The sequence below is a fragment of the Strigops habroptila genome, chromosome 2, assembly GCF_004027225.2.
Source record: "Strigops habroptila isolate Jane chromosome 2, bStrHab1.2.pri, whole genome shotgun sequence".
Lineage (NCBI taxonomy): Eukaryota > Metazoa > Chordata > Aves > Psittaciformes > Psittacidae > Strigops > Strigops habroptila.
The window spans coordinates 19,570,121-19,596,863 of NC_044278.2; the positions used below are offsets into that span (position 1 = coordinate 19,570,121).

The window sequence follows — 26,743 nt, forward strand, 5'->3', positions numbered from 1 at the left end:
GCTACACACAAATGTCACAGGGAACTCAAAGGAAGGTGCCATGTGAGAGCTCTACGCAAACCCAACCCTGTTCTCTGTTCCAGGATTTTTCAGGGCAGTCCGTCAGGAACCTGTCAAATTTGGAAAAATAGGCGGGGAGACCCACATTAACTACGTTCGCTGGTACGAGTGCGGAACATCGATCCCTGGGAAATGGTAGCTGCGAGGTGAACGTGGTGACAAGGCCCAGCACTTCCCACCCGCCCGACTGCCCAGCATGGGCTCGGAGCCGGCAATGTCCTCGGTACGCCTGGCACTGCAGTGTGTCTGCTGATGTGCAAGGGTTTATACGAGTCTAATGCCAATACTGCATTGTGTACTAGCATAGGCTGCTTACTGTATGTAGTTATCCAGTTTTACAGACCTGTTTTTAGATTTAAAAAAATAAATCCCAGCCAGGCTAGGGCCATGTTGTAGGATACTGTATAGGGAAGCTGGCTCCCTATTCCTGAGGTATGGTTTATATGGTATTTTAAAAGATATGGTGTGTGTATTATTTATCACAATGTTGTAATAAATGTTTAAGGCACAGTTATGGCAGAGTTGGTCACAGAATGCAATGTGCTTTAGTTCTTAAGTATTCACTGGTCGTCTTACAACACAAGTGCCATAAGCTCCCTGTCCGAATTCATCTGTCATAAATAGAGAAGACCCTACAATTGTTAACATCCTGCAACCAGTAAACTTGAATCGTTGTCTCCTTACCTGTACAGTTTATACTCCTGCCAAAACGCGGCGGTTGCTCTACGTGCAGCTTTGCATCATCAGGTTCGTGGGTTTTCTCCATGTTACCAAAGGCTCCAGCTCTGGCAGCAGAGTACGCTCAGCCCCTTGCTGCAGAGCTGGACTGCGGTGGGTGGTTGGGTTACCTTAAAGCAGGCAGGTGCCTATGGGCAGAGTGACAAACATGGAACTGCTCCCCACGGCTCTGCCTTTTCATGGGAATGTAGTTTTCGGATGCTGAGACTTCCTGGCTCAAAAAGCTGAGTGTATGTACAGAGGGCTTGGAAAGAGAAGTGAAACGGCAAAATAATAAGCTATTGTTGTTACAGCATAATCGGGTTTATTTAAAACAAGAAAGTGTTCATTGGGGACAAGGGGGAAATAGTGATAACTGAACTTTAAAACTGCTTTACAGTTAATTAAAACCTCTCCCAAAGCTCCTTGTTGTACTGCTTGACCATTTACGAACTAAATAAAGAGATGTAGGTTTTTTTTTTTTTTAAAGGTGTTATTCATTACATTACTAATGTATTGAAAAAATATGAACAGGAACAGCCAGATATATATATAGTAGAAATAGTCATTTATAGAAAATGCCTTATAAAGTACATTGCAGGTACACTGTACTCCTAATAAAATATTTTTTAATCAAGTGGTTTTCTTCAGTGTTTTACACGACAAGAAATGCTAGTTCCTGTGGCAAATGCTGCTACTTCAGCAAGTAGTTTGTTCTGGACTGTTGTCACCAGCACTTGAGGCATTAGGGCTGAGGAGAGCACAAACAGCAGGAGGTGCAGCTTACAGGGGAACAGCGAGGTCCTGAAGGCAGGGATATATTCACTCCTTAATTCCTAAGCTGTCTTTATGAGAGTTCAAGCAGCTTACTCCAGTTTTGTTTTTTTTCATTCCCGGCTTCATTTTATGTATGCCTAGAATCCATAAGATGGAAAATATTAGCTGGGAGAATGCTTTGCCCTCTGCTGTCACATGGACCATTGAACTTGCTACAGCTCTTGATCTGCTTTTTCTTGGCTGAGAATCAAGTCACAAGAACCGCACTCCCAAGTTTTTCTGGGTGGCAAAGAACCTGTGGAAAGTTGTTCCTTTTTAAGAGTTCTGTTTTAGAAATATGTATTTGGCCTAAATTTTCAAGCAGTAAAGCAATTCTCCCTCTGCTCATGTTAAAAGCAAAACTGATAAGGGGCTCTAAGATGTTGTTTTATCGGTTCCTACTCATTTGGTACAAGGACTACACGTGGCAGGCAGTAACAGCAGACGGAGCAAAACCACCTACTGCTGTGTAACCTCTGCAAGAGCAGCCTGTATGGACAACCCTTCTCCATTTACACACCTAAAACTCTTGCCTCTTCTCCTACCAACCTGAGTACCGCTGATCTTCACCTTGGTGGCTGCAGACCCAGCATGCACCCAGTCACCTTCTTCAGCATTCTAAGTTCTCAAATCAAGACCAGGCACTTAATAGATTCAGGGGTTTTATTAGTCTTCCATGTGAGCATTACAACTTATAATACATCATATCTAGTTTTACCTCCAGAATGAATCTAATTTAGTACATCATGGTATTAGTAAAACCAAGCCTGGTAAGTGGGCTACAGTTCCTGTCCTTCAAACAAGGCAAGCTAGAATGTCAATCACTTTACAGACACTTAGGCAGTGTTTCCCCAAAACCACCCAGCCCCAAATTAAACAAGGAAGCAGGTACAATTTGAAGCAGGAAAGATTGGTTCAGTCGTTCCCCTCCCCCAGCAGAACTGAATTAACAGCTACAGTTTTGCCTTGTTACAGTTTTGGAACCTCAGTTAAAATGCCTGGAGTCCCTCGGGATGGAGTCGCAGGTGCCCAGGCCGGCACCTCCTTACCGGTAGCCAGGTCCAGGCTGGGCATAGCCCTGGGGGCCAAAGGGCGGCCGGCTGCGGGCATAGGGGTTGGGCCCGCTGGGCGAGGGGCTGAAGCCGGGCCGCGGCTGGTAGGTGCCGGCCGCCGCCTGGGCGCCGGGGCCGCCGCCTCCGTAAGGCCCGGGCTGTGCGGGCGGCGCGGAGCCGTAGGCCTGCGGCGGGTAACTGCCCCCCGCGAACTGCGCCGCCGGCGCCGCCGCCGGCACCTGCTGCGCCGGGCCCGGGAAGGCGGCAGCGGCCGGGGCCGGAGCCGGGGCCGGGGCCGCGGGCTGGGTGTAGGCCGGGAACTGCTGGGCTTGCTGCGAGGGGGGCTGCTGCTGGCTGTAGCCTGCTGGAAAGGCAAAGAGCAAAGCGGTGAGAGCGCGGCGAACCGCGGCACTTGCAGAAAGACCTTTTGTTTTCACTTCTTTACAGTGACAAACACAAAACAACGCAGGAAGCACAGGGAAGGCAAACCAAGAAGCAACTGCAATTTGTCCTGCCTTACACATAAACACACTGCCTGGTTCCGGACTGCTACCCTGGCAGCACAGCAACACTGAAAAGAGTCACTACAAAACAGCTTTCTCGTGACTGACAAGAAATTAAAAACCCAACAAATAGTGTTTTATCATCACATGAAAAATAAAAGCCGTCATTAGCAAATGAGGCAAAATGCAACCTTTTCCCCAAATAAAAACTCAAAACTACTCTGTCATGAAAATATTGTCAGGGTGTAAATGTAACTCATACCTTTGATCAAATCATAGGTGTTTTCAGTTCTTTACAGCTCAATATGAGAAAGCTGTGCAGAACAGAATACTTCAGCACAGAACTTCCACTTAAACATCTCCATCAAGTTCCAAATTTGATTTTTATGTAAAAAAGCAGCTTCCCAGAGGAATTTCCCTTATTGAAAACTTCAAAATGACACAGCTCCTTTTATGAAGAAACAGCTACTTTTATCCGCCATGAAACACACCTGCAGCTACTTGCAATGAAACCTCTCCAGTGACTGGAATCCTGTCAGCATTAAACACCAGACACACGAATTATTAAGAGTGCACAGCCCTAAACAGAAAGAGTAAGGATTGAACAATGCACTGGAGTAAAGAAACTCACCTTGAAACACAGATCAACATTTACTCATGAGACAAACCTCTGAAGGGTCTGTTTTTACTACCATGAGTAAATTGCCACATTGTTTCCTAGTAGATGTACAAGAGTGGGAATAGATCCTGCTCTCGGGAGACAGGGGTTTCAAAGGAGACAATACTCATGGGAGCAACAGCAAGAAAAACAAGATATCCTGTGAGGCAAGATCTTCAAAGGCTGCTGTCACTAGGTCCTCAAAAGAAAAAAGACTTTCTGAAAGATTAGGTTAATTGTGAACTAAGTTCTGAGAAGCAGAAGCACCCAGATCAGTTGTGGTGGTGTTTCATTCTTAGGTGAAGATGATGTGGATTAGAATGCAGAATGTCACCCTGCACTACAGCTTTCACAGGAACTTCTTCAGTAAAATAATAGATCAGGTGATAGTAGGATATGACTAGAAACCAGACGGAAACTCTACCCCCTTCAGTTTTTAAGCCTAAAGAAAGTCAGACCAGACCCTTCTACTTCCAACGGACTTGTTACTTCTTAATTACACTTCACAAAGTCTGTCACTGTCTTCTCATTATAAATGGGGGGCAGGGCGCAAGAAATCTGCAGAGAACAAGACACCATTTAGAGACCCAAATCAAGCAGCTCTACACAGTGCACAGGAACAAGGGTGGGGGCCCAAACCTTCAGTTCCAAGTTTTCTAGGGTTCTTCTATCCAAGCTAAACATGGCATTTCTTCATAAACTCTGCAAGCATTCTCACCTACATCAAACCAATGCACTCCTACTGTACATACTGCACACTAAAATAAAGGTCATATGGGCTCTATTCCGAATCACTTAATAGTATGAGAGCCTTTAGTTTAAGGAAGATTGTTTAAAACAAGGGATGATAAATGCTTTGTATCGCTTTATGAAAGCAGTAAGCAATTTGCTATTTGTTACGGAATCTGCTGTTAGAGGTTCATCCCTGTACTTCAGCTGGATTATGATTCGTAGCATATACTCTGCATTGTTAGATGCCAGCTGCTTCTACAGGAAATGACTGAAAGTTCTGAAGTCAGGTTTATCTGGGATACACACAAAAACCAGCATTTCACATTTGACTGCACATAAACCACCAGTGCACTAAAATGTACTGCTGCTAAAAGTCTACTGGCACCTTTACTTGAGGCATCAGCAAAATCAACAACTAAAAAACCTATCACTTGGAAGTTTCTCTGAAAGTTACAGTACTTATAATAGCTAAGGAGTTTCTCAATGACAACTATAATCAGTGTTCACACCACTACATTTTGTACAGGGAGATCATTCCAGATGCAAGAAATAGGGGCCATCTTTATATGCCTCTAGTATTTAAGGTAGCTAAATTGGGATCTTTTAGTCACTTGCTAGAATCCTAAGACTGCAGAAGTTAATCCTGAAGATGGCTCGTACTTCAGGCGATTCATTTTGCCTACCTTTCTAACAACACATTCTGCTGATTAATAATGAAGTCTGCTTTTGGTCACAACCAAGTAGGATCAAGACACAACAACTCCAACTATGTATTAAAAATACAGACAGCTACAGTGTTCCCTTCTAGTGATTTCTGAATTGTGCCAGTTCCCATCAGAACCACGGGCACTGTGGCTGCTCAGCGCCCTGACCTGCCCCACAGGCTCAGGAACTGAGCAAGCTGCTTACCTGGGTACTGCATACCGTACTGCTGCTGAGGCTGAGCCTGCGGCTGCTGAGCAGGGTAACCAGGCTGTTGGTACTGCTGATACATCTGACCTATGGATTAAAAACGTATTTAGTTGAAGGCCAGCACCCTACCTATGTTATAGACACACAATGAACAACATCCTAACAATTCAAAATCACAGAAACAAACCCTCTCACAACATGTAAAAATGTCCTTTAAAGAAACCTGAAGACGGTAGGTGAAGTTTGAATATATGTTCCATCTGAGTACCAACTGAAATCAATCTACGGATTTTAGTTTCTGAACCACGCCGTTCTAAAGATTAAATGATGCTTGTCTATCTCCAACTGACTAAATAGGTCTAATTTGGCACATGAGGCTATTTCACATGTTCAGAAGATGCCAGAAGATATGCACCTTAATCAGTGCTACTCTGGTGGGTAACAGAGCAGGAATCTTTGAACATCTTGATAACGGCTCCAGAACTTACATGGTAAATTAAAGTACTTCAAAAGTTTAACATGTCCTCAGATTGTCTGTTTATATTAGGTTTTTAAGACCATTTCTGCATCCAAGCACTGTAAGCAAAGTGGTACATTATTTATTCTGACCACACCTTCCTGATAAGTCACTGGTCTCTTAGTATCTTACTTGCTGTAAGCCAAGTTTTCTTAAGAGACCTGGGGTATACACCCTAAAGCAGAACTAAAATCATACATTCTTAAGCTTGGGTATTCCAATTCAATGTGAAGTTTTCCTAAATTCACTGTTCCCAATTTCCTGCAAGAAGCAGCAGAATATTTGTTCAGACTTAACCTACAGGCCTTGTTCAGGCTTTATGCTTCTGCCTTTTTTCAATTTAGTTAATAGGCACAGTCACAGAACAAAAGCAATTATCTGCCACAACTAAAGCTTCGCTGAGCAGGAGCAGGCATGGAAACTTCACTGTTATATAAAGTGTTACTCTACCACTATTCATTCTGCAAAGAGCAGCACGGGTATAAATACACTGTAAACCCTATCTTCTAAACTGCACCAAGACAAATGCAACTCAGCTCTGCGCCAAGTCCTCCCAGGCCCTGTGTGCACCGCTATAAAATAACTCCATATTTCTTCTTTTCTCTGCCTTACCTGCAGCTTGAAAACAACAGTACCTTACATTCACACTAAGGTGATCAAAATATTATTTGGTATGTGGTTTTTGTGTGATGAAGAGAGTGCTAAACACAAGGCTTGGGAGAATTTAAGCCTGTTAGCTTGGTAATTGAGAGGCTCGGAATGCATGTTTTCTGTTTCTTAAACTCAGCTGTGAAGGGGACGTTCTGGGAGAAGCAGCAAGATGCTGCCTGTCTCTGGTTACCTACAGGCTAACGCAGCGACCACACTGGTACCTGCTGGAGGCCTCGAGTAAAGGGCTGTGAAAGACACAGCAGGGAGTTTTTCCAAAGCTTTCTGAGAAGGCTGCCTGTCTTTACCAGGGTACACGCTTTAGTGAGGAGCAGAGAGGTGCTCCGGTGTCGTTGTTACAGCCATGAAGGCAGACAGGGATCCGATTGGTCCTTAAACGCACAGTTTTCCCTCTCACTGGATTTTTACTCTGAAGCCAAGATGAGCTACAGCATCAGTGTCTGGTTTTGTACTTAGCAGCGCTTATTGCAGTCAAGGATCTGCCAGCATTTACCATTGTTCCTGTGCACTGAAACAGCCATTTTAGCCTGATCCAGAAAAAAGACAAATAGGTGTATTCACACAACATTCTCTTCCCTAGAAGATCATGAAGTGCTGACAAGAATGAACTTTACATCCATTTCAGCAAAGACTAAAAAACCATTCACATCTGTACAGAACTGGTTCTGTTCAGTGAGTGAATTTAGTGGTACAAAAGCACAGTCATGCCACAAGAGACAGCACCACACTGAAATGTCTTTTTCAGTATCATCTATTGGCAAAGAATGCCATTAAAAAATAATCCCTGGTATAACCAGAATGATTGTCACATGACTGGCATCACCATTTTACTTATATCCTCAAAATACTGGGAAGATGGGGCAGAACCATAGCTTGGGGTATTTTGGGTTTTTTTCAGAAGTGAACTAGTATTTTAAAACTATTTTCTAACACGAACATGCTCTGTTGAAAACCAGACCATCCTGTTGAAAACCTAACCATCAAAACTTATCCAAAGATCTGGCTGGGCCATGGTTCTGCACCAGTTCTCATGGGACAGCACAGGTCCCCAAATTACCACTAAACTGAGGTGCTATCAGACACTTAAGTATGGAAAGCTACTCCCTGTTTCAAAGTAAAGTCTTTGAACACTTTGGGTAAAAACAACTTAGTTTATTAGATTAAAAAAAAAAAAAAAATCCTCAGGTTGATAATTACACACATATTACCCAGCTTTGGTAAGAGACCACTATTTACCATGTGCATAGAGGCCCAGCATAAGCGCTGCCACTAGTATTGCTGATGAACAAAGTGCAGTAATGACTTCTGATCTCTTCAAGAATTGAACTTTCCTATTTTATTCATAGAGTGAATCTAATCGATACTTAACATATTCAGTGGCAATAATAACTACATAAGCTGCAGACCAAAACCTTCACAATTACTGCTGTCGTACTTTTACCTAAAAGGACTTGGGCAAAAGCATAGCACAGTTTAGTGTTTAAAAAAGAAAAAAAACTTTAAAAAAAAAAACCTTAAAAAACAAACAAAAAGCTAACACCCCCTTCCCCCCAAAAAAACCAAAACCGACCCCAAACAAAAAACCCCCCAAAAAAAACCCCCAAAAAACCCCACCAAAACACTCTACTTTCCTCAACCCAAGTTCAGAAAAATCATTATATCTACTCTGAAACACAAGCTGGAAATATGAGCCTAGACAACTTCTTTCCCAAGTACGGTGAGTTTTGCTGAAACAAGTACTTTTTCCCCTTCCCTCGTGTTAGCAGCCAGTCAGGATTCCAACCTAGCGCTGGTAGTGCTTTAAAGCATTTCATTTGTTTCAGTCTAGTTTAACATCGACACTTTAAACCTTGTGCCTTACTGTACTGAAGTAAAAAGACTAAATTCATAAAATGCCAGTTCAGTAACTGAGGATATACTTTTTTTGAATATTAAGTTTTCTTGCTGCTGACAAAAGAACTCAAACCACTTTTTTCCTAAAGTACTTCCACACACAAACACCAAACATGTATCTTTAAGCTACAAAGATGTCTCTTGATGTTTCTTCATGTCACTTAAATAATTCTTAGGGAAGGAAGCAAGCAAAATAAAAAAAACCAAAAACCACAAAGCTGAAAGCAGCAAAACAAGCGTTTTATACACTTCGCTGCGACCAACAGGATTCATGCCTGCTTAAATACTATCCATAACTATGAACTGTTCAAATGCTCAGAATATATCAGAATGTTATGGTGCCCTTCAGGCAACATATTCCAAGTGACTGTGGATACTGTGAGCCTCCTCAATAATGCCTCTCAAATGTCTCAGCATTATGTCAGTACAGAAAGCATCAGAGGGCTGCAACTTTTTTCTACACTAGCACAGAAACAACTTTACGTTGTACTTCATACGGAGGTAGAAATACCAAAGTCATTACACAGTTTCATCCAGAACTATGCAGATCTGAAGGCTCAGTGCTCTTCAAAAAGATCAGTAGAACAATGATGCCCAAACACAGAAAACCTCTGAATAGGTTTATTTTTAGAAGTAAAAAAACATGTAAAAGGGCACAGTACAAAGGAATCTGCACACCAGACTTAAGACCTTAAGCCTTAAAGGAGAGCCAACTGAGGCTCTCGAGGGTTACACAGGAAAACTACAATGCAATGAGATAGTCACAAGGTTTAATCTGACTAGCATTAATCTGAGAGCTGTACATAATAAAGAAGCAATGAAATAGTGGCTCTATTGTAATAGTGTTTTGTTAGACAGAAATGAAGAGTAAAGAACATTTTTAATTCATAGTAGACAAGCCAACAAACTGTTAGCTGAGTAAAAGCTTGACACAACACACAGGGCATGATACGAACTAAGATCTTCAACTGTAATGTGCAGCCTATATAAATCTGCCTTACAGCAAAGTGAGCTCAGATGCAGATAGAAAACAGTACCATGAAAATCCTCTTCACCTTACATCACCTACCTTTACATAAAGCTATTGCTCCATCTGCTGTTTCTATGCTGAACAGCACGTCAGGAAAAAAGCTTTTCTGCCTAGTAGCACAGATGAATTTGTAGTTCGGTATTGACTTTGGGCTGCTAATACAAAGTCGTAGCTGCTGATCCCTCACATTCAGACACCATCATTCACGTTTTACATAACAGAAAACATGCTGCTTACCTTCCACCTGACCAGTCTGTGGCTGTGTGCCAGGGTAGGCTGGCTGCTGTGCCTGAACCCCAGGCGGGTGGGCTGCAGAAGAGGAGGAAGCGATGCTGTCCGGTGTTCCTGATCGCTCTTCTGCAGGGGCACTGGGTGGTCCTAGAGGAGCAAGGACAACATACAGCATGTCAAACTAACAGAGAGCTTGAATCAAAAAAAAAAAAAAAAAAAGTCTTGCACAAGACCATTCCTTAGAAAGTTTTTAACTTTCCCCACCCCCCAGTTTTCCACAGATATCCATCTGAGAGTCACACCCAAGCTAAAACTCTCCTGTGAAAATAGTTGGGGGGGGAATTTTCTACCGGTCTCTAGGTGACTCAAATTTCATCCTTCCAAGGAACCTGACCCATTTGTGGCATAAACCCCTCCATAACATGCTTTTTCCACTGCTTCACGCATTAACCTTGCATATGTTCACTGAAGACTTGCTATGTTTGGACAGAATGTGCACCTACGTACCTATTCTTTCTCATCTGGAGCACAGGTGAAAGGCTGCGTGAAACTGTTCAAATGCACTAGAGTTTTACTGTGGCCCACACGGCTCTTCCCAACTCTTAGCTATATGAATGCTACCTGAGAGACACTACTTTAAAATACGTGCCTGAAGTTAAGCACAAGCATTAGAATTGCTGCAAATTCACTTTCAAGAACATTATATTTACACAATATAAATACGCATCCAACAAGCCCTTAATTGTGTTTTCATGGTACCCTTATAAGGGAGAAAAGGAATCAAATTTGCCTACTTCTGGTTTTGCTTTTATATACAGAACTGCAGGATTATAGCTTTAGAAATGGGATTTCTTATATCCTACTTAATCCTCTGTGAAGTTCCTTGTACATTCAAAGCATGGTCAAGCCCACTCAATCAGAAAAATTATGGAGACACATAAACGCTGAAGTATCACTGAAGCTGTGATCAAAGCATGAACTGACACTGAGGCTTTGTACCAGAAGACAAAACCACCCCTTCAAAAATTAGCTCCAGTTTTACACTAGTTGCACTGCATGCTCTACTCCATCACTTCATTGTTCAGAGATAACCCACTGTAAGTTTTCGAGAACCATTAAACCTTTAACTGGTTTGTGAAAAACCAAAAATGTGCCATGGAGGAAGAGATCACGCAATAGGCTTGATCCACAGACTAGTACGCCAACCTGAAGACAGCCACTCTGTCTGTGGGTACAACTTTAGATCCCGCACAGTCGCATTCACGCAGTGCAGATCCTTTCCTATCACTACACACTTTTGCCAAGGCAGCTACACCATAGAAACAAGCTTCAGCTGCTATTCGTTTACCCACCTGTATCATTACTTCACACATCATATAAAATTTACTTGCTCTAAAGTTGAGAGCACACAGCACAACCATTAGCTAAGAGTAGTTTTATCTTCAGGTTTCAATGCTACACTGAAGCTTGCCAGACCCACAGATCCTGTGCAAAATCACTTCTCTATATTCTGCATCACTCCCAACTACATTCTACATTGCTTTTCTAACTTCAGTTATCCTGTCTTAAGCTGACTGCGTTCAGTTTAGTGTAATCAGTTTTCCTATTCTACTACTAGACAGGGCCAACAGTCACGCAGCTCTTCAAGAATAAATACAGTTCAGACAAGTATGTTATTCCTTTTCGTTAACAGTAAAAAAGTTAACACTATTTACTTTTGAAACAGAACACAGAAAAGGCAGGGTCATACAAAACATTCCAACTGACCCACACAGCAAAACACAAGCCAAGAACATGAACTGCAAGGTCAAACCCAAAGGCAGAGCAGTGGATACTGTTTTCCTATCACTGGCAGATACCAATTAAGTTAGTCTACACAATAGATTTAAATAATTTTTTTTTTTTAGTAAAGTAGGTAAGCCATTTTCTACTCCAAGCTAAAACACACTGCTAAAAGCAAAAGCAACATTTCAACATTTTGTGTACAAAAGTTAGCAAACACAGTTACAACACTTTAACATACCAAGTTTTGGAATTCTGAAAAGAAATAGCTAATACAGAATACAGCTTAATACATCCAAAATAAAATGCTTTATTACAAATCAAGATTCGAGTCACTGATTACAAACAGGTTTTGCTTTCCTTTTCTTAAGACATATTCTTACCTGACACCTGATCATCTGTTAAGCCAAACGCTGACATGACATTCTTGCTGATTTCATCCTGGTTCTTCAGTGGATCAAATGCAGACATGCTTGCTGCTATGACTTGAGTAGATGGCTTAACACTAGAATCAGCAGCAGTAGGCTTGTCTTCCCTCCCATCTACAGCATCTACAAAACAAAATGCCCCATTATTAATTCCCAAGATCTGAAATACAATCATGTGTATGTACTGTTCTACAGCAACTTTGAATTGCATAGTTTGGAGGGTGAGGGAATGTTTTAACTGTTGAAATGCTTATGTTAGTACAATAGTGATGAATCAGTGATGTATCTCAAACTGTGATGAATCAGAGTTTAAGTTTCATTACACAGTTACTTGAAGATACACCGACACTGTGGAGTATCAGTATCTTGTATCACTCTTGTATTCAAAGATACAAGGCTCCTGCTTCAAACATGTTGTGGTACAACCTGCCTACGGAGAATTCAAAATTAAGATAACTTATAGTATAGGTTCCAGTTTATTATAGCAGCTTTTTTGTCTTCTATCCCCTTCTCCCTGAATTCTTCCTAAGCTGACAGGTAAAGTTCATCACTTTGCACACCTAGCAGTGAAGCACTCAGAAACCTCTTACATAGGGTTGCCACATTTTCTCTTAAAAAACAAGTAAGTGCAGATAGGGTTTAGAGTGGCTAGCTTTGTTTACACTCTAAAATACAAAAGCAGCATTTCCTAAAAGAAAGGCTGGAGTTCTTGGTTCGCCTCTTTACTCAGAACACTGTACTCCATGACTCTGTGTCATTATTTGCTGTGCCCAGACTGCCCAAAATCTGCTGTTAAGCACACAGAGGTACAGTTTTTACAGTACAACAGCCCTAAGCTAGGAGATTAGTGCCTCATAACTGGGAGAATCCTTCCCCATTCTGCCCTCCCCCTATAATTCTTTCCCATCCCTACCTGCATGTTTGTGCTGCTTACCCTGAGACAGCTCTGATGCTGGTCTGAGCTCAAAATGTGTGGATTCAATTTCCTAACCTGGCAAAGAAAGTAGATACAATTTTCGCTGAAGTCGCTTTTTACTGTTTTAGTGAATCAAACTCTCTCAGCAACATGACAAGATAAGCACCAGAGCTAGCCCAAAGTAAGCAGTGGGAGTGCTCAGCTGGGAGCAAGAACTCTTCAGCAACAGCAAACTATTAATTCAGCTCAAAGCCCTCTCAAAATGTTGTCGTGACTCACAAGTGTTAGTTACAGCATTTTCATACATAGCACAGAAACTCAAGACTTTAGTTTTATATTCCCAAGTTGGCTTAGTGCTTTACTCCAGGTAATTTGTATAAAAATTCTGTCTCTCAAATAGAGAGCATTAAAAATTATGTTCTGAACCATCAAGCAACAATTACGAATGATCACAACCAATATTCAAGACTCCATTTTTCACTTTGTTAAACAGCACACAACTCTGCAAATCAAACCAAACAATGCTTTGCCAGGCTGCCTACCACTGTCAGGCAGGTTAGTGGAAAGCCCTGGTTCAGCTGGTGGTTCTAAACAGTCCAGTAAACGATTGACTTTATTGCGAAGTTCTATCAGCTCTCGACGCAGGTATTTCACCTGATTAGATTCTAAGGGTCTTGGCTGTCCATTCACTGCAAAACAGCAATTAGACAAATTTCAGTCTGCAGTAACATTCTGAAATCCAGTTTAAAAAAAAAAAATTATTCCCAACTCTTACTTGCTTGTAGCACCATCATCCTCCATGGAGTTTAAAGTGACAAAGTTGAGTCAACACAGATTGAACTCATTTCTCGAGTTTACTGTTCCTTTAATATAACCTCAGTTCAGCAGTACCCAGCAGTACCAGAACTGCAAAGTCTGCAGTAAGTTTCTGCATTATTTACTCATTTCCAGGAATAGACCCTGAACAATACAAATATCATACTTGGTTGTGGAAAGCTGTCCTTTTTGAAAGTGCCTTTAGAACTAATGCAGGATACACACAACTGCTGCAGTTCATGAATAAGTTCAGTGTCCAAATTAAAACCTGCTTGCTATTCCTTGGAACTATATGCTAATTTACCAATAGTAGCTTGAAAATAAAGGACTATTTTATACAAAGGCTGAAGGATAAATGTTGAAGTCTATTCCGCTTTAAGCAATTGTTAGTTTTTAGCAGTGTACTAGTAACACTGCAGAATGACCATCATCTTAAATTTCTCACATACCTGTGAAGAAAACCCCACAAATGCTAGAGTGGGGTTAACATAGAAAATAACATTAAGAAAAAAAACATTGACCATATATATATATGCATATAACAAATACTTTAAGCAATCTTATAAAAAGAAATAGTTTCAGTTTCCATAAGTTCAGATGGTCACATGAAACAGAGAAATGAATATCATATATTAAGACAGTATTTTTAATTTATCGATTTCATTTTTCTAAGGTGAAAACTGAAAGTTTTTAGTACCTTCCAGTGAAGCTCACTGCCAGAATTTTACTAAACATTACTAAAAGAAGAGATAATCTTCTTTACTTACCAAACAATGTCAGCTTAAGTATCCTACTGCATTGAATTGCAAAGGAAAGATCTGAGCTATCAAAAATTGTTATAAGATCTCCATCTGAAAAAAACATGAAAGAAGTTACATTAAAAGCAAAGCCTTTTAACTACTGACCTTCATGCTAGGGCAGAAGTGTTACTTCATTACTCAAAAATAATTTTCCCTATTTGATTCTGAAGTTACTAAGAAAAAAGTTTATTATTTTAGCCCAAGAATCAGTGTGCAGGGAACTTATGCACAGAAGATAAGACAGAAGCATGACTGACTCCAAAACGGAGCCTTCTGACATTAGACCTCTGAAAGTTCCATAAAGCTCACCATTCTTTTCTGTTACACACAGGATAAACAGTGGAGCTACAAGTTTGCATAGTCCAACACCAGAAAGAATGATGCTGCAAGTTACATGCCTCTTCCAACTGGCTCCAAAACTGTGCTGTTCATGTACAGACAGGAGGGTGAAGGTATACGGCACAAGCCAATCCCAATTCAATTTTTAAAATATGAAAAACACACACTACCAAGGGAAAATTTTAAGTGACTAGAACATTTTCTCAGGTTATACTCAGAACACTGAGGTGTGAGTTTGACTTTTAACAAGGGAATGATAATAAAGTTCCTGTGTAAAAGTGTACAGTAGAAATATCTATCACCTTTACACACAAATAGTAATGAAAACACGAAGATGTTAAAGTAGCCAGAATAAAACTTTTCTCTTAAACCAGGAATCTGACATGAAATCTCAACACTTAGTCATTTATTTCTGTGTGCCAGGTTTCAGGGGAACTCCCATCCCAATGCATGCTAATGAATGTGCACATTGCCATTACTCACAGGAACTATATTAGAACTGTATGGGATCCTTTACTCTTAAGATACAAAGGGTTATGCATAAAGCACTGAATACCTTTAATAGTATTAATACCCAAAAGAGACACCAAGTTCCCATTAAGTCTGGTCTTCGACAATTTTTATACTCAGTCAAGACAAATCCATATTAACATCTTTGCTTACTCAACAAGATTACAGATAAAACAAGACTATTCTCAATGGCAGGACAGATTTTCTGCTGGTTTAACATATTCAACAGATTATTAATAGATTAAATGAACACAAATTAGGCAGCGCAAAGGAAAGAGTGGGAAAGCATTATCAGGAAAACGTGTGTAGTGGAAAAGAGAAGGTATAGCAGAACCACTTCCTTCCAGAACAGCTTGATGATTGGAAACTGAGATGAGACCCTATCTAGTGAAGCTTCACCTTCAGAAGCAACAGTGTTAGACAGATGACACCCAGCTCAGAACAAAGCTGACTCCAGGCTACCAATGTTCCTCTCTAAAAAACTGTTACAGGAGGTTTTGTGGACTTACACAGAAACGTGTTTTTAGTTACAAATTACTGCCTAAAAATTCTGTGCTATCCCTTCTGGTGACAAAGTTCTAACTGTGTAAAAGTTGTAGTCAAAATTTTCAAATAAATGAATGCTTCAGTACAAATAGTCATAACACACATGATAGCAAGTTGAAAAAAAGCTTTATCTCCCTTGTATTTCTTTTTTTTTTTTTTTTTCCTATTCTGTTTGGGGAAAAACAAAAAATACAAAAATACCCACTGCCAAAAATGTAGTTTTCCTTCACCTTGGTAAATTGATTAGCAGTATGCATTAGTAACTCCTTATTGTCTCTGACACAAACATACCAACTTCTACTGCAAGGTGATCAAGAACAAGAATGAAAAGGCCAACCTCACATTAGGCACTAGTTTGAAATTCAAGCCTAACTTTAAAGAAAGAAAAGTAAAGTTTCTACTACTAGCTCCATAAGACCTTTAACATATGTAACCATGTAACTCAGTAACATGGTGTGCTTAAGATGCAGTTCTACTCTTTGATTCAAGTAAATTTGTTGCTGGCAGTCCTCAGTGGTTTGTTTGGATTTGGGGTTTTTTTCAGACATCAGGTTTTACTACATAATCAAGAACCCGAAGCGGTATATGAAAATGTTTTCACACCTAGTAGAGCAAGTTACTTAGTTCAGAAGTCTGAAAGATACCAACTCGAATATAAAACCTAACTCCACAAGGCAGTAATCAAACTCAAACTTCTTTTCCACAGTAATTAATAAAAGTGTCATGTAACCCAAATATAACTTAAGAATATGCTTTCAACTATCATAGACTACCAATCCAGAGACAAGAGGATTGGGATTTAAAGCTTTCTAACCTCCCCAATTAAGCATACAAGTTTGAAGAAAAAAAAGAAAAACAAACCAAAATGCGTTACATTCAAGGATCATGACTGTGATGAAGAAACAAAGCCACGGTATTTTGCAGAACCTTTAAGCAGAAAATCCCACATCCAGGCCTGCAGATCACTAGCTTCATGTGTTACAGCAACAAGAAACAAAGCCAGGAGGGGTACACTAAGCATACTTCTGAACACCTAAAGAGTGTGCATGTGAATTCTGAGAAGACTTAGATCGAGGTTGTAGAAGTAGTGGAAATCCTCAGACCACCTTAAGGTACCTCCTCACAAGAGATGAGGACAGACATTCCTCAAGGTCTGGAGGGATAAATAACAAACCAGAAATAGCTAGAATGTATATATTCCAATGCTTCTAACAACTGAAATAGATTTAAAGAAGAATCTTAAATTAGTTGGAACAAAGTCAAGAATACCACAGTCCTCATCTGACAATCAAACTGAAGCCTAGTTCTGTTGACTTTTTCCTTAATCACTTGAAACCTCCTCTGGTATTAACAATGTTTAAACATTCCTAGTAGTGATGATCAGCCAGGATAACATATACTGAAATTTCACAGTCGCAATGAAGAAGTAGTACATTCTGAGAAAGCTAAAATTAACAATAGGAGGTCTCTAGGCTGTGAAACACAACAGAAGAATGAAACCATAATGGTGTATGCTGGAGACTGTAATTATCTTCTTCAAAAGAAGAGAGAGACAGAAGCATACACGAAAACAGAGAACTAAAAGAACAGGAATCAGAAGCTTTAACCAAATGAAAAAGCATCCATCAATTTACTTTCACCCTTCTCATTCCAGACAGAAAAAAGAAATTGATAATATGGTAAGAAGAAAACCAAAACTACCACAAATCCACTGAGCTCTCTCCCACTAGCAATCAAGACCCAAAATATCAGCTCTTCATTGCATATCAATTTTGTTGAGCAGTGTCTCTCAAAAGCTTCATGAACCCAAAAAAACTGTCTCAGGACCACTCAAAGTGAAATTTTATAGCCTAGATGCATGAAAAAAGTTATTTAAGGACCACAGTCAGTGCTATTGAGAACCTGGATGCTTCAGTAATGTAGCTCTTTTACTGTACACCAGCAGAATCATCACAGAGTCTTTGAACTGACTAAAAGACTCTGGATTTTATCACTTCATTCTGACTTTCATTTTATGAATATCACCCTTCTGACATTGAAAGAGGAAAACCCTCCAATCTACACCTCTCTTTCTACACATCTCAAACAAAGCCCTTTTCATTCTGTGGAAGCTCTTCTTTCTTAAGGTTGCATTTAACACTAATGATTGAGATTTTCTTTGAAACAACCAATGTCCAACAGATTCAAACCACTACTCAAGGAAAAGATTACTTTAATAAGTATTTCGGGTTATAAGTGTCTTGTAATCTTTACTGATGGGGGAAGACGTAATTAAGAATTACTACTACAGCAGTGAAGTTTTCCAAGTCTTGTAAGAGCTTGTGTTAAGTCATATGTGTTTATTCCCTCCTCTACTTCAAACCTACTTTATCACCGAAAACACTAAAGAATAGTTGAGTAGACAGAAAACCGCAACAGCATCAGCTTCCTGCATCAGCAAAAAATGAACTTTCAGATAGCATTTCCTCCATTATTTCTGAAAGAACAGCTATGTTAAGACAGCATAACCACAGGAGATATATTGTCTGACTCAAAGAATTTTACGAGAAATCACTTGCAATTGCCAATGAATGTGGACAATTCTGAAGAGGTGAATTTCAGAGTTTCTTTCCATAGATAGATCATATTAGATCAACAGAAGTAATTAAACCTTAATAGCAGTAATAAAATACTACCTTCATCTTTGTATTTTATTGTGACTTCATCATTGCTCAGAAGTTTTCCTCTAAAAACTCTCTGCATCATTAGCACCAATTCATCATAGGTGATATCTTCATTATGAATAGGAATTCTCCTAATATCTTCCCCAAGCTGAGCTTTGATGATCAGCTTCCCACTTAAATCCAGCTGCCCATTCATGGTGAATTCCTTATCGCCTGCAGACCTGTTAACAATAAAACATTAAAAGCATTTTAGAAAACTAAACTGTTCATTATTTAAATGTATATCTGATGACAATTATGAAGCTTTCCATCTTTGGAAAGCATTACTGTTAGGAAGCTCTCCAGAGAACTCCTCTCAGACACATTCTATGATGCACCAATTTCTCAAGCAGTAAAGTGCGTAATACATAAACTGAGCTCACAGGCAAAGAACAACTGTGTAAGATCCGACACATCAAATGAACAGTTATCACAGTTCCCAGAGCTCAGAATTTAAAAGTAAAGATTTTTTTAAAAGTCATACAGCTTTTAAATGTGTGTGGTATCCAGAAATTTCAAACTTGAGTGGGTTTTTCTGTAAGATATCAGCTGTAAACTGTCATGGAAAACAGCTATGAAGGAACTAATAATCCCTGGGATTTGCTTTTGAGATACATGTATACATCTCTCTCAGGAAAAGTGAAATTCCAGCAAAAGATGTCAGCCTTACAACATTATATTGGTTACATTATCAACTCATTATTTTTACATTCCCGATAATTATGATAACCAGCAAAGGGCTTTTTTTTTTCTTCCCCATTTAAGAAAAGACTGCCATAACAAAATCTCTTATTTCAACGATTACAGGTGGTAAGGTGGCCTTTCTAAGAGGATCAAGCTAAATCATGCATTATTTCATGAACACATAAATGAAGAGCTAAACATTGGTTTATTATAAGCATGATTAGAACACATTGAGGGCTCCTCTCCCAAAAGGAAGATAATAAAATTTTTTCTTTTTTGAAATTTTGACTGAGATGTTTTAACCAAGATTATAGATTTTTAAAAGCTGCTCAATAAACTACATATTAGCTACTCATTAGACTCAGAGCCACAGATTTGTTATGCAGTGTACATAGACAGAACAGTCATTTACACTCTGTGGTTTAAGAAAGATGGACAACCACTCCAAAGGAAGTCAAAAAAGCCATCTTGTATCAAAACCGCACAGAGCACACACTTCACAGTTTTCTCTTTAACACTTTATATAAGACAACTTAAAAATTATCACTTTGTATGAGGCATCCCTCTTGTTAAAAAACACAAAAGCCATATGTTTAAAAGAAAACCAGAAACTACAGAGAAGTTACTGAGCAAAGGAATGAAAAAAAATAAAAACCACAAACATCTAGATAGCTAGTCAAATGTCCGCTTCTTTCTTCACTGTTTTGGACAGGGCCAAAACAATAGATCTGGAATAAGGAACAATTAAAGAAGCAGTTACCTTAACATCTGAAGTACAAATACTGGAGATTTTAACTGCAAGCAGCCCTATACATCAAAATTGGCATTTCCAAAGCCACATGCAGGCAAACATGCTGTTCGTTCTCTTTCGCAAAAAGAATTCTTGCTAGAGTTATGCAAGTATCTCTCCCCTACCTTTAACAATGTTGTAACATAGTGCTTTATGAGAAAATTGAATTCTGCTTTGTCAGTCTGTTTTTAAAGTACTGCACTGAGAATTAGTTCTTTCCTACCAGAGAAACAAGACACTCAGCTAAAGCCCTTAATACATCATACACTGATACACCTGTATATATTTAACTCTACTGTTATGATGGCAATGTTTTGCATTAAAAAGATGTAGTATGATGTTATCTCTAGATTGCAATTCAATTTCTGGCGTTTTGGGTAACTAACTTAATATAAAGCAAACATTTCATGCAAATCCCTTTGTTTAGCGTAATGGCATCCAAAAAGAAAAAAAAAAAAAAAAAAAAAGAGACAAGCAACTACTGAACAAAACTCATTCTCCTAACCAGACAAAAGAGGAGGTAGGCAGATACAGCCTCACTGCAGAGAAAAGGGACCTGCAAATCACACAGCCATGTTGCTGCTGAGATATTACAATGAAACAGTGAAGTTTATAATATCATTAATGCTTGCTAATACATTATTCATGTTTGCAACATAAGAGTCTTGACTGCAGGCACATCAACTCAGTCTAATTAACACTAAGTTGGTTGTAAAAGCATATGGCTTTGCAGAAGTTGTTTGGGATTTTTTTAATTTAAAGCATTAAAAAGATAAAAACAGCAGCCATCCACACGTCTTCTTTCACCTCCTTTGCAAAAACATACATTTACCATTTACCTTGTCTGTCTTACTGATACTGGATTATTGGACAGATTTTCCACCTCACTTCGGAACTGAGTCAGAATAAGCCGCCATGCACTGTCAGTGCCAGAAAACAGGAAGCTACATAAAAATAAAAATATTATTTCAGTTCCTTAAATTATACATTTAACATAATTCTTCCACTTTAGAACATTGTAATGAATATACCCAATTAAAAAGTCACTGTTTTATCCATCATGTAATAATCACATTTTGACTAGCTTGAAGTTTAACTAAACCACACCTTGAACAAGAGTTTTATTTTCATAATAGAAGTTTATTTTTTCTAAATTTTGTAATTGCATGTAGGAATTCCTAACAGTAAGGTGTCCCTTTACAGGACAGTGCTCTTCAGCAATCTCAAAATACTCATTTGTACAGCCTCCATCTTAAAACCCCAGGTTAATGAAAATAAACTTCCATTGATTTAGCAGTACAAAAATCTAGAAGTCGATTTCTTAGCTTAAGGGTGAAGCCTCTGTGGCATTAAGTAGTGTGTCTTCAAGGAAAGTCTGCACAGAATTAGGACGGACTACCAAGAGGAAAGGAGTTAGTAATGCCACCTTCCCACAGCAAAAGCCACCAAACGGGGCAAGAAGGAAATGCAATCCAAAATATACAACCACTTAAAAATACGATCTACCCTGAAATCAGCTTAAGATTGTGCTTTTTCTGCTGGAAAGCCTATGTGATGAGCTGCATGAAGTTTCTGCAATCCACCTCTTTATTACAAAAGTGGTTAATATCCAGACAATGATTTAGCATACAGACCAGTTCCACGGAGAATGTAACTGTGCTCCTCCCTCCCAAACAACGTGTACGCTACTTGGCACTCTTCTCCTTGCCTCTCACTTGCACACATGGTTAATCTCAAACATCCATGACATGATTTTTAGATGATTCATTACTAATCAAAGAGGAAAAGTAGGTTCCTCTCAATCACATTAAACTGGCCTTCCTAGCTTTCCTCTTTCAACTTTACTGGAAGCTAACTGGAACAGATACATAACACAAAGGACAGAAGCAGAGAGCAAGCAAACCCCAAAGGACAGACAAAACCCCTCTCCTCTGGTTCTCACAGGCTGGCAGCTGCTCCCCTCATCCTGGGTATGAAATGTTTACCTTTAGAAAGAGCTGTAGTCACTCCTGACTGGGAGAGGGCAAGACATACTGGTGTGACATACTAAGCAGGTGAACAGGAAGAGACTACTCTTCTGTTTCCTCACTCATCTTTTACGAATGAGTAACGCATGAAGATGGTGCCTCTTTCACCCAAATCTCGCTATGGCTCCAGGTAAAATGCACAAACACAGGATACAGATAATGCATCTAAGAGTGGTTCAACTTAGAGAGTTTGTTTAGCCACCATCTTGTGTTGCTCAAGCATTAGACCTGCGCACTGGTATTGCTTCTTTAGCATTAGTGTAAGCTACTTGGAAACCGACAACAGTAAGAATTGAACCTCATCTGTTCAATCTGTATTCCTAAAGATACACATTTCGGTGGACACACCTGAGCTCCTGTGGTCTTTCAACAGACCGAGTGCATCATTTGTATCTTTGTGCAAGGAAACCAACTACTAGAATGTACTTGCAGAACCATAATGTCTTATTTACCAACATTACTTGCAGAAACCCAGTGTGTGCCTATCAATGATTACAAAAAGGTTACATTTAAATGCACTTTCTTTTGTCCAGCTGTTCTCCATTCTGCTTGAAGGCGTCCAGATTTTAAGAGACAGATTCTAAACACTGCAACTGCTTGCAACTGTTACAGAAAAGTATGTGAAATGTTCTAATTATTAAATTACACAGCATTCAAGCTTTTCTTCCCTCACTGTGACATAGCTGAATGGATGATTCCAGTTTTTCAGCGAAGACATCCAGAATGCACACAAATTAGCTTTTTAACAGAATCAATAACTGTCTACTTTATTGAAGGGAAAACACCAAACAAACAAAAAACAACGCATTAGCATCTTCCTGTTTCAGAAAGGCTATGTTTCGTTAGAATCTCACTGACATCTTTCTAACCTTCCTGATGAACCATATGCATTTTGGAGGTACGGACCCTTTCCTCTCCTCTTGGCTCACTTTCTATTCACACCACGCACCAACCTAAATGGTGCGTGTGGACAGCGACTGTCCAATCTAAGTCAGTCACTTCACGATCCTTTCTTAAGCCATAACGTCATAACCATGTTGGATTTTACTACTCTTTGCATTGAGGAAATCAGCCTTGCCTAAGCAAGGGAAGAACAGGCATTCCTGCTTCACTTTTCCCTCTGTCAAAACAGGGAAAAGCACAAGGTGAAGCACACAGAAACTGGGCCAAACAGCACTGCCTCCCAAACCCCACTCGACAGAGCGATGAGTTTTCCCAAGAGAGCTGGGGTGTAGAGGGGATGGGAGCAGAAAGAAGTACTCTTTTTGGTTTTCTCCAGTTCTGAAAACGGCAGGCCTGACCCAAAGGGGACCAGAAATCATAGCTATTCCCTGCCGGTAAGTGAGGAGCCTGCAGTTCCTCTGGCTCCCAAGGGGAACAAGGCTTGGTGAGCAGGGGTTGCAATGCGAGAGCCTTGCGATGTGCGGGAGCGACGGGAGGCCTCTGCGAGCCCTCACCCCGTCTCCCCAGGCCGAGAAGCCCGGGCGGCGGTCTCAGCCTCCCTCAGGACGGCCGGGGCGACGCAAGGGGTCTCCCCACCTCCCTGCCAGGGGCCGCGTCGCCCTTGCAACCGGGGGGCGGAGGCGAAGGCTCACCCCAGCCCGCAGCCACCCCTCCCGCCGCCTTCGCACACGCGGCAACGGCTCCCCCGGGAACAGCGCAGGGTGAGGGGTGAGCAGCCCCGCTCCCTTACTCTGGTTTCTCCGCGGTCCCGCCGGTGGACGACCCCTGCCCCGGCCCAGTCCGAGTCGGAGCCCGGGCGCGGCCGCCGCCGCCGCCGCCGCCCGTACGTGGCAGAGGACAGAAGGGGCTGGAGCGACGGCTGCAACTGCCGGGCCTGCGCGAGCCGCCCGCATGCGCACTCCAGCGGCCAGTGCCGCAGCGCGCACGCTCCGGCTGCGGGGTCCCGCCTCCCTGTCCCCCACGTCGACGCGGCAGCCGCGGCGTCGGCCGGGCCGCGGCAGGGAGCGTCCGCATCTGACACCGCGGGAGGGACGGTGCGTGCGAGCCGCGGTCTGGGGAGAAGCCTCTCTGTGACCGGGGGTTTGTTTCGAAGTGCGGGCTTGGGCCCGCAGAGGATGGCGGTGCGGGGATGGGAGATCGGACATAAAATTCCAGCGTGCTCGCCAGATGCCGCCAGCGTCACACTGAGAGTGTGTCCGTCCCCGCTTAGTGGTTGCCCTGATAGACTTCTTGCAGGCACTCACTGCTATCTGCCTCGGCCTCCCACCTTGCATTAGGAGCTTGTCCACCTAACGGAGAAAAGCGTGAATCTGAAGCTGATTTCCTGAGTTTTCTGTATTAAAGTTGAGGAGGAGGGGTGTGGTTCAGGAGTTGGTAAGTTTTAGAAAAGATTTAGAAATAATAAGGGCATTTTCAATGCAAAAAGGAAAAAAAACCAACCAAAAACCCTTGTCTCTTTGCTTTTAAAAGTACAGGAAAGCAACCTGGAAAACAGGACTTTTCCATCCATTACGCTCTCTGCCACTCATATTTCATACCTTTGTACAAATGATTCAGCCCTTCTCCAGTCCATTTGTTTATCAAAGCAGTGTTTCCAAAGTGTTAACAAGAAGAAACTTCATGATCCTTAAAGCCTACACATCACAAAGAATACCAAAGTTCGTTAAATTATTAGGTTCAATATATTCCACGTGTAGATAAGAGCTGAACTATTGTTCCTGTAACAGTTAAGCATATATCGTGAAAAAGATCATATTCCGTTGTCCCATTTTTGAAATCAGGATTCCCTGGACTATAAAGCCATAAAATGTATTTTATTTTGTGGAATTTTGTGGGATTTTTTGTGCTGAAAATGTTTCATGTTAGGTGAGACATTTGTAGTGTTGGCTATAACAGCATTTTATTAACATCTGTAATACATATGGGATGTTTAATTTAACTAGTAAAAAGTAGTATGAGTTACCTTTCCTAGATAACTTTTAATTAGCTTCTTTGCCTTTTCTGGGTCAGTGGTGATGAGCTTCAGCTTTGCATCTGATGTGAGTGCACTTTTTGGAGTCTTATCAATGCTAGAGAACACTTAATTTCTGCTTCATAGGGAGAACATGGATTTTTAAGATGCAGAGCACTTTTCAGGGCAGCTGAAACACTTCTCTGGAGATATTCAGAAAGTTTTATGTAGAGTGCCCAGTGTATTCAGAGATGCTAAATGTTCAGCCACTGCATTTGATCATGCCATGACTTTATTTGGAGTAGCTTGGAAGTTTTCAAAATACACTACATTCATTTTCAGAAAAAAATAAAAGCAGGGGGTAAATCTGACCACACTTCTTAAACCAGATTATTTAGAATTCAACAATGTCTTATTTTATTATTAAAATCAGACATAGCAAAACATACAAATATGAGAGGACAGAATAAATAAGTTTTTTAAAAATTACTTGTCTAAATATCTCAGGTGTTTCTCTCACACAGGAGAGAATGGGATGAGTCAGCATAAGTATTCTCATTTGTTAGACAAGAATACACTGCAGTGGGCCTTACCACTTTGCTCAGTCACCAAGCGGGAGGAGCTGCTTGCACTTCATGCAGCGGTTGTGCTCAAGCCACCATACACTTCCTTCCCTTGCTCCTCACTTCAACATCCAGAAACTCTTCTCTCCTCTCTGACTTTGCTTTCAACCTTTTTGTACTGAATACTATCAATAAAAGGTGAGTGGACAAGGGAGAGGGTTATATTTACTTATAGCTTAAGTTTAGAAACCAAACTCTTAATGCATAGGTCAAGAGACCTCTCTTCCAAGGTCCCCATAATGCCAAAGAACATAGAGACAGAGAGAAAGGTGCAGTCCAAAGTCAGTTCAGAGCAGGGTGCTAACAAGCACTTCAGCTGGTTACACCAATCTGCCTCCAAAAGCAAACACGCTTTCTATCACAGGCTAATACTGGGGGTGATGTGATAGGACTTATGTTTCATACTTACAAAGAACTTCTTTCCTAGCCTGTTTTTTCAAGCATCTCACTCCTTTTTTTCTGCTTTGTTATATGAAAACAGAATATTTTGTCTAATTACAATTTATTATAAAGACGTTTTAGCTAGGAAATGGAGAAAACCATTGTAGGATACAGATTTTCTTCTGGAATGACCAAGCCAACGTATTATTGAAGTAGTAAATAGAGTTTGGACCCAGAGCCAATCAGAACTGTGCTGTTTGCTTGTTTATCTTTTGGTTTCTAATTAAATTAAAACTGTTCTTACAAAAGGGAGAGGAGAGCTACAGTGCATAGGCTAGATAAACATGTTCAACAGGCCTGAAAAATGAGAAGGGTATAAATAGCACAATTTCTATACATCTGTACTGTAATATAAAACTGTAATAACCTCAGCTCCTTTCAAAGACCTTCCTTAGTGACATGCAGTACAAGTAGTAGCCAGACGATCTAGCACTGCATTGCGCCATAGCAATCACACTGTCTTGCTAGTGTGTGGTCCTGGTTTTGACTCCCGGTGGTCTTGGCTTACGATCTATTTCAAGCTACCTGCAGTTGGAGTAGTATAATGTCATTCAAGATATCTGTGAGATCTACATAAAGCAAACCATGCTTGAAAAATGCAGGATTATGTTTCACGCATTTACAGGTTCCTAACT

The 26,743-nt window shown here is 40.6% G+C and overlaps 2 protein-coding genes across 8 annotated transcripts in view; one reads left to right on the forward strand and one right to left on the reverse strand.

Moving 5' to 3' along the window:
- The window catches only part of ABI3BP (ABI family member 3 binding protein), a 143,207-nt gene extending 141,356 nt beyond the window's left edge, over nucleotides 1-1,851 (forward strand). The window contains exon 61 of the mRNA XM_030476242.1: nucleotides 84-1,851. Coding sequence (XP_030332102.1) covers nucleotides 84-199 — 116 coding nt within the window. The 3' untranslated portion in view covers nucleotides 200-1,851. The remainder of the gene's footprint in view (nucleotides 1-83) is intronic.
- A 387-nt stretch (nucleotides 1,852-2,238) lies between these two features.
- On the reverse strand, nucleotides 2,239-24,014 carry TFG (trafficking from ER to golgi regulator). Of its 7 annotated transcripts, none has more exons than XM_030476053.1 (10): nucleotides 23,824-24,006; nucleotides 20,943-21,047; nucleotides 19,976-20,041; nucleotides 18,603-18,811; nucleotides 14,500-14,583; nucleotides 13,459-13,605; nucleotides 11,956-12,123; nucleotides 9,797-9,937; nucleotides 5,448-5,537; nucleotides 2,239-3,006 (listed from the first exon to the last, which is right to left on the reverse strand). In XM_030476053.1, coding segments are annotated over exons 3-10 (1,209 nt in total). In that variant the 5' UTR covers nucleotides 19,978-20,041; nucleotides 20,943-21,047; nucleotides 23,824-24,006; the 3' UTR covers nucleotides 2,239-2,638. The 7 variants fall into 7 exon arrangements, with proteins under 7 accessions (XP_030331913.1, XP_030331911.1, XP_030331915.1 ...); XM_030476051.1 differs by having other exon boundaries at nucleotides 2,239-3,009; nucleotides 23,824-24,005; XM_030476055.1 differs by lacking the exon at nucleotides 19,976-20,041 and having other exon boundaries at nucleotides 23,824-24,014.
- Nucleotides 24,015-26,743: the final 2,729 nt, after the last annotated feature.

What these genes read in the sequence shown, in the direction of transcription:
- TFG (XM_030476051.1), bottom strand. An exon ending in CACTAACCTGCCTGACAGTG is followed by an intron (nt 12,124 to 13,458) that starts GTAGGCAGCCTG and finishes TTTGTTTTGTAG; the next exon opens with ATGCTGTAGATGGGAGGGAA. An exon ending in AACAGATGATCAGGTGTCAG is followed by an intron (nt 9,938 to 11,955) that starts GTAAGAATATGT and finishes TTGCTCCTCTAG; the next exon opens with GACCACCCAGTGCCCCTGCA.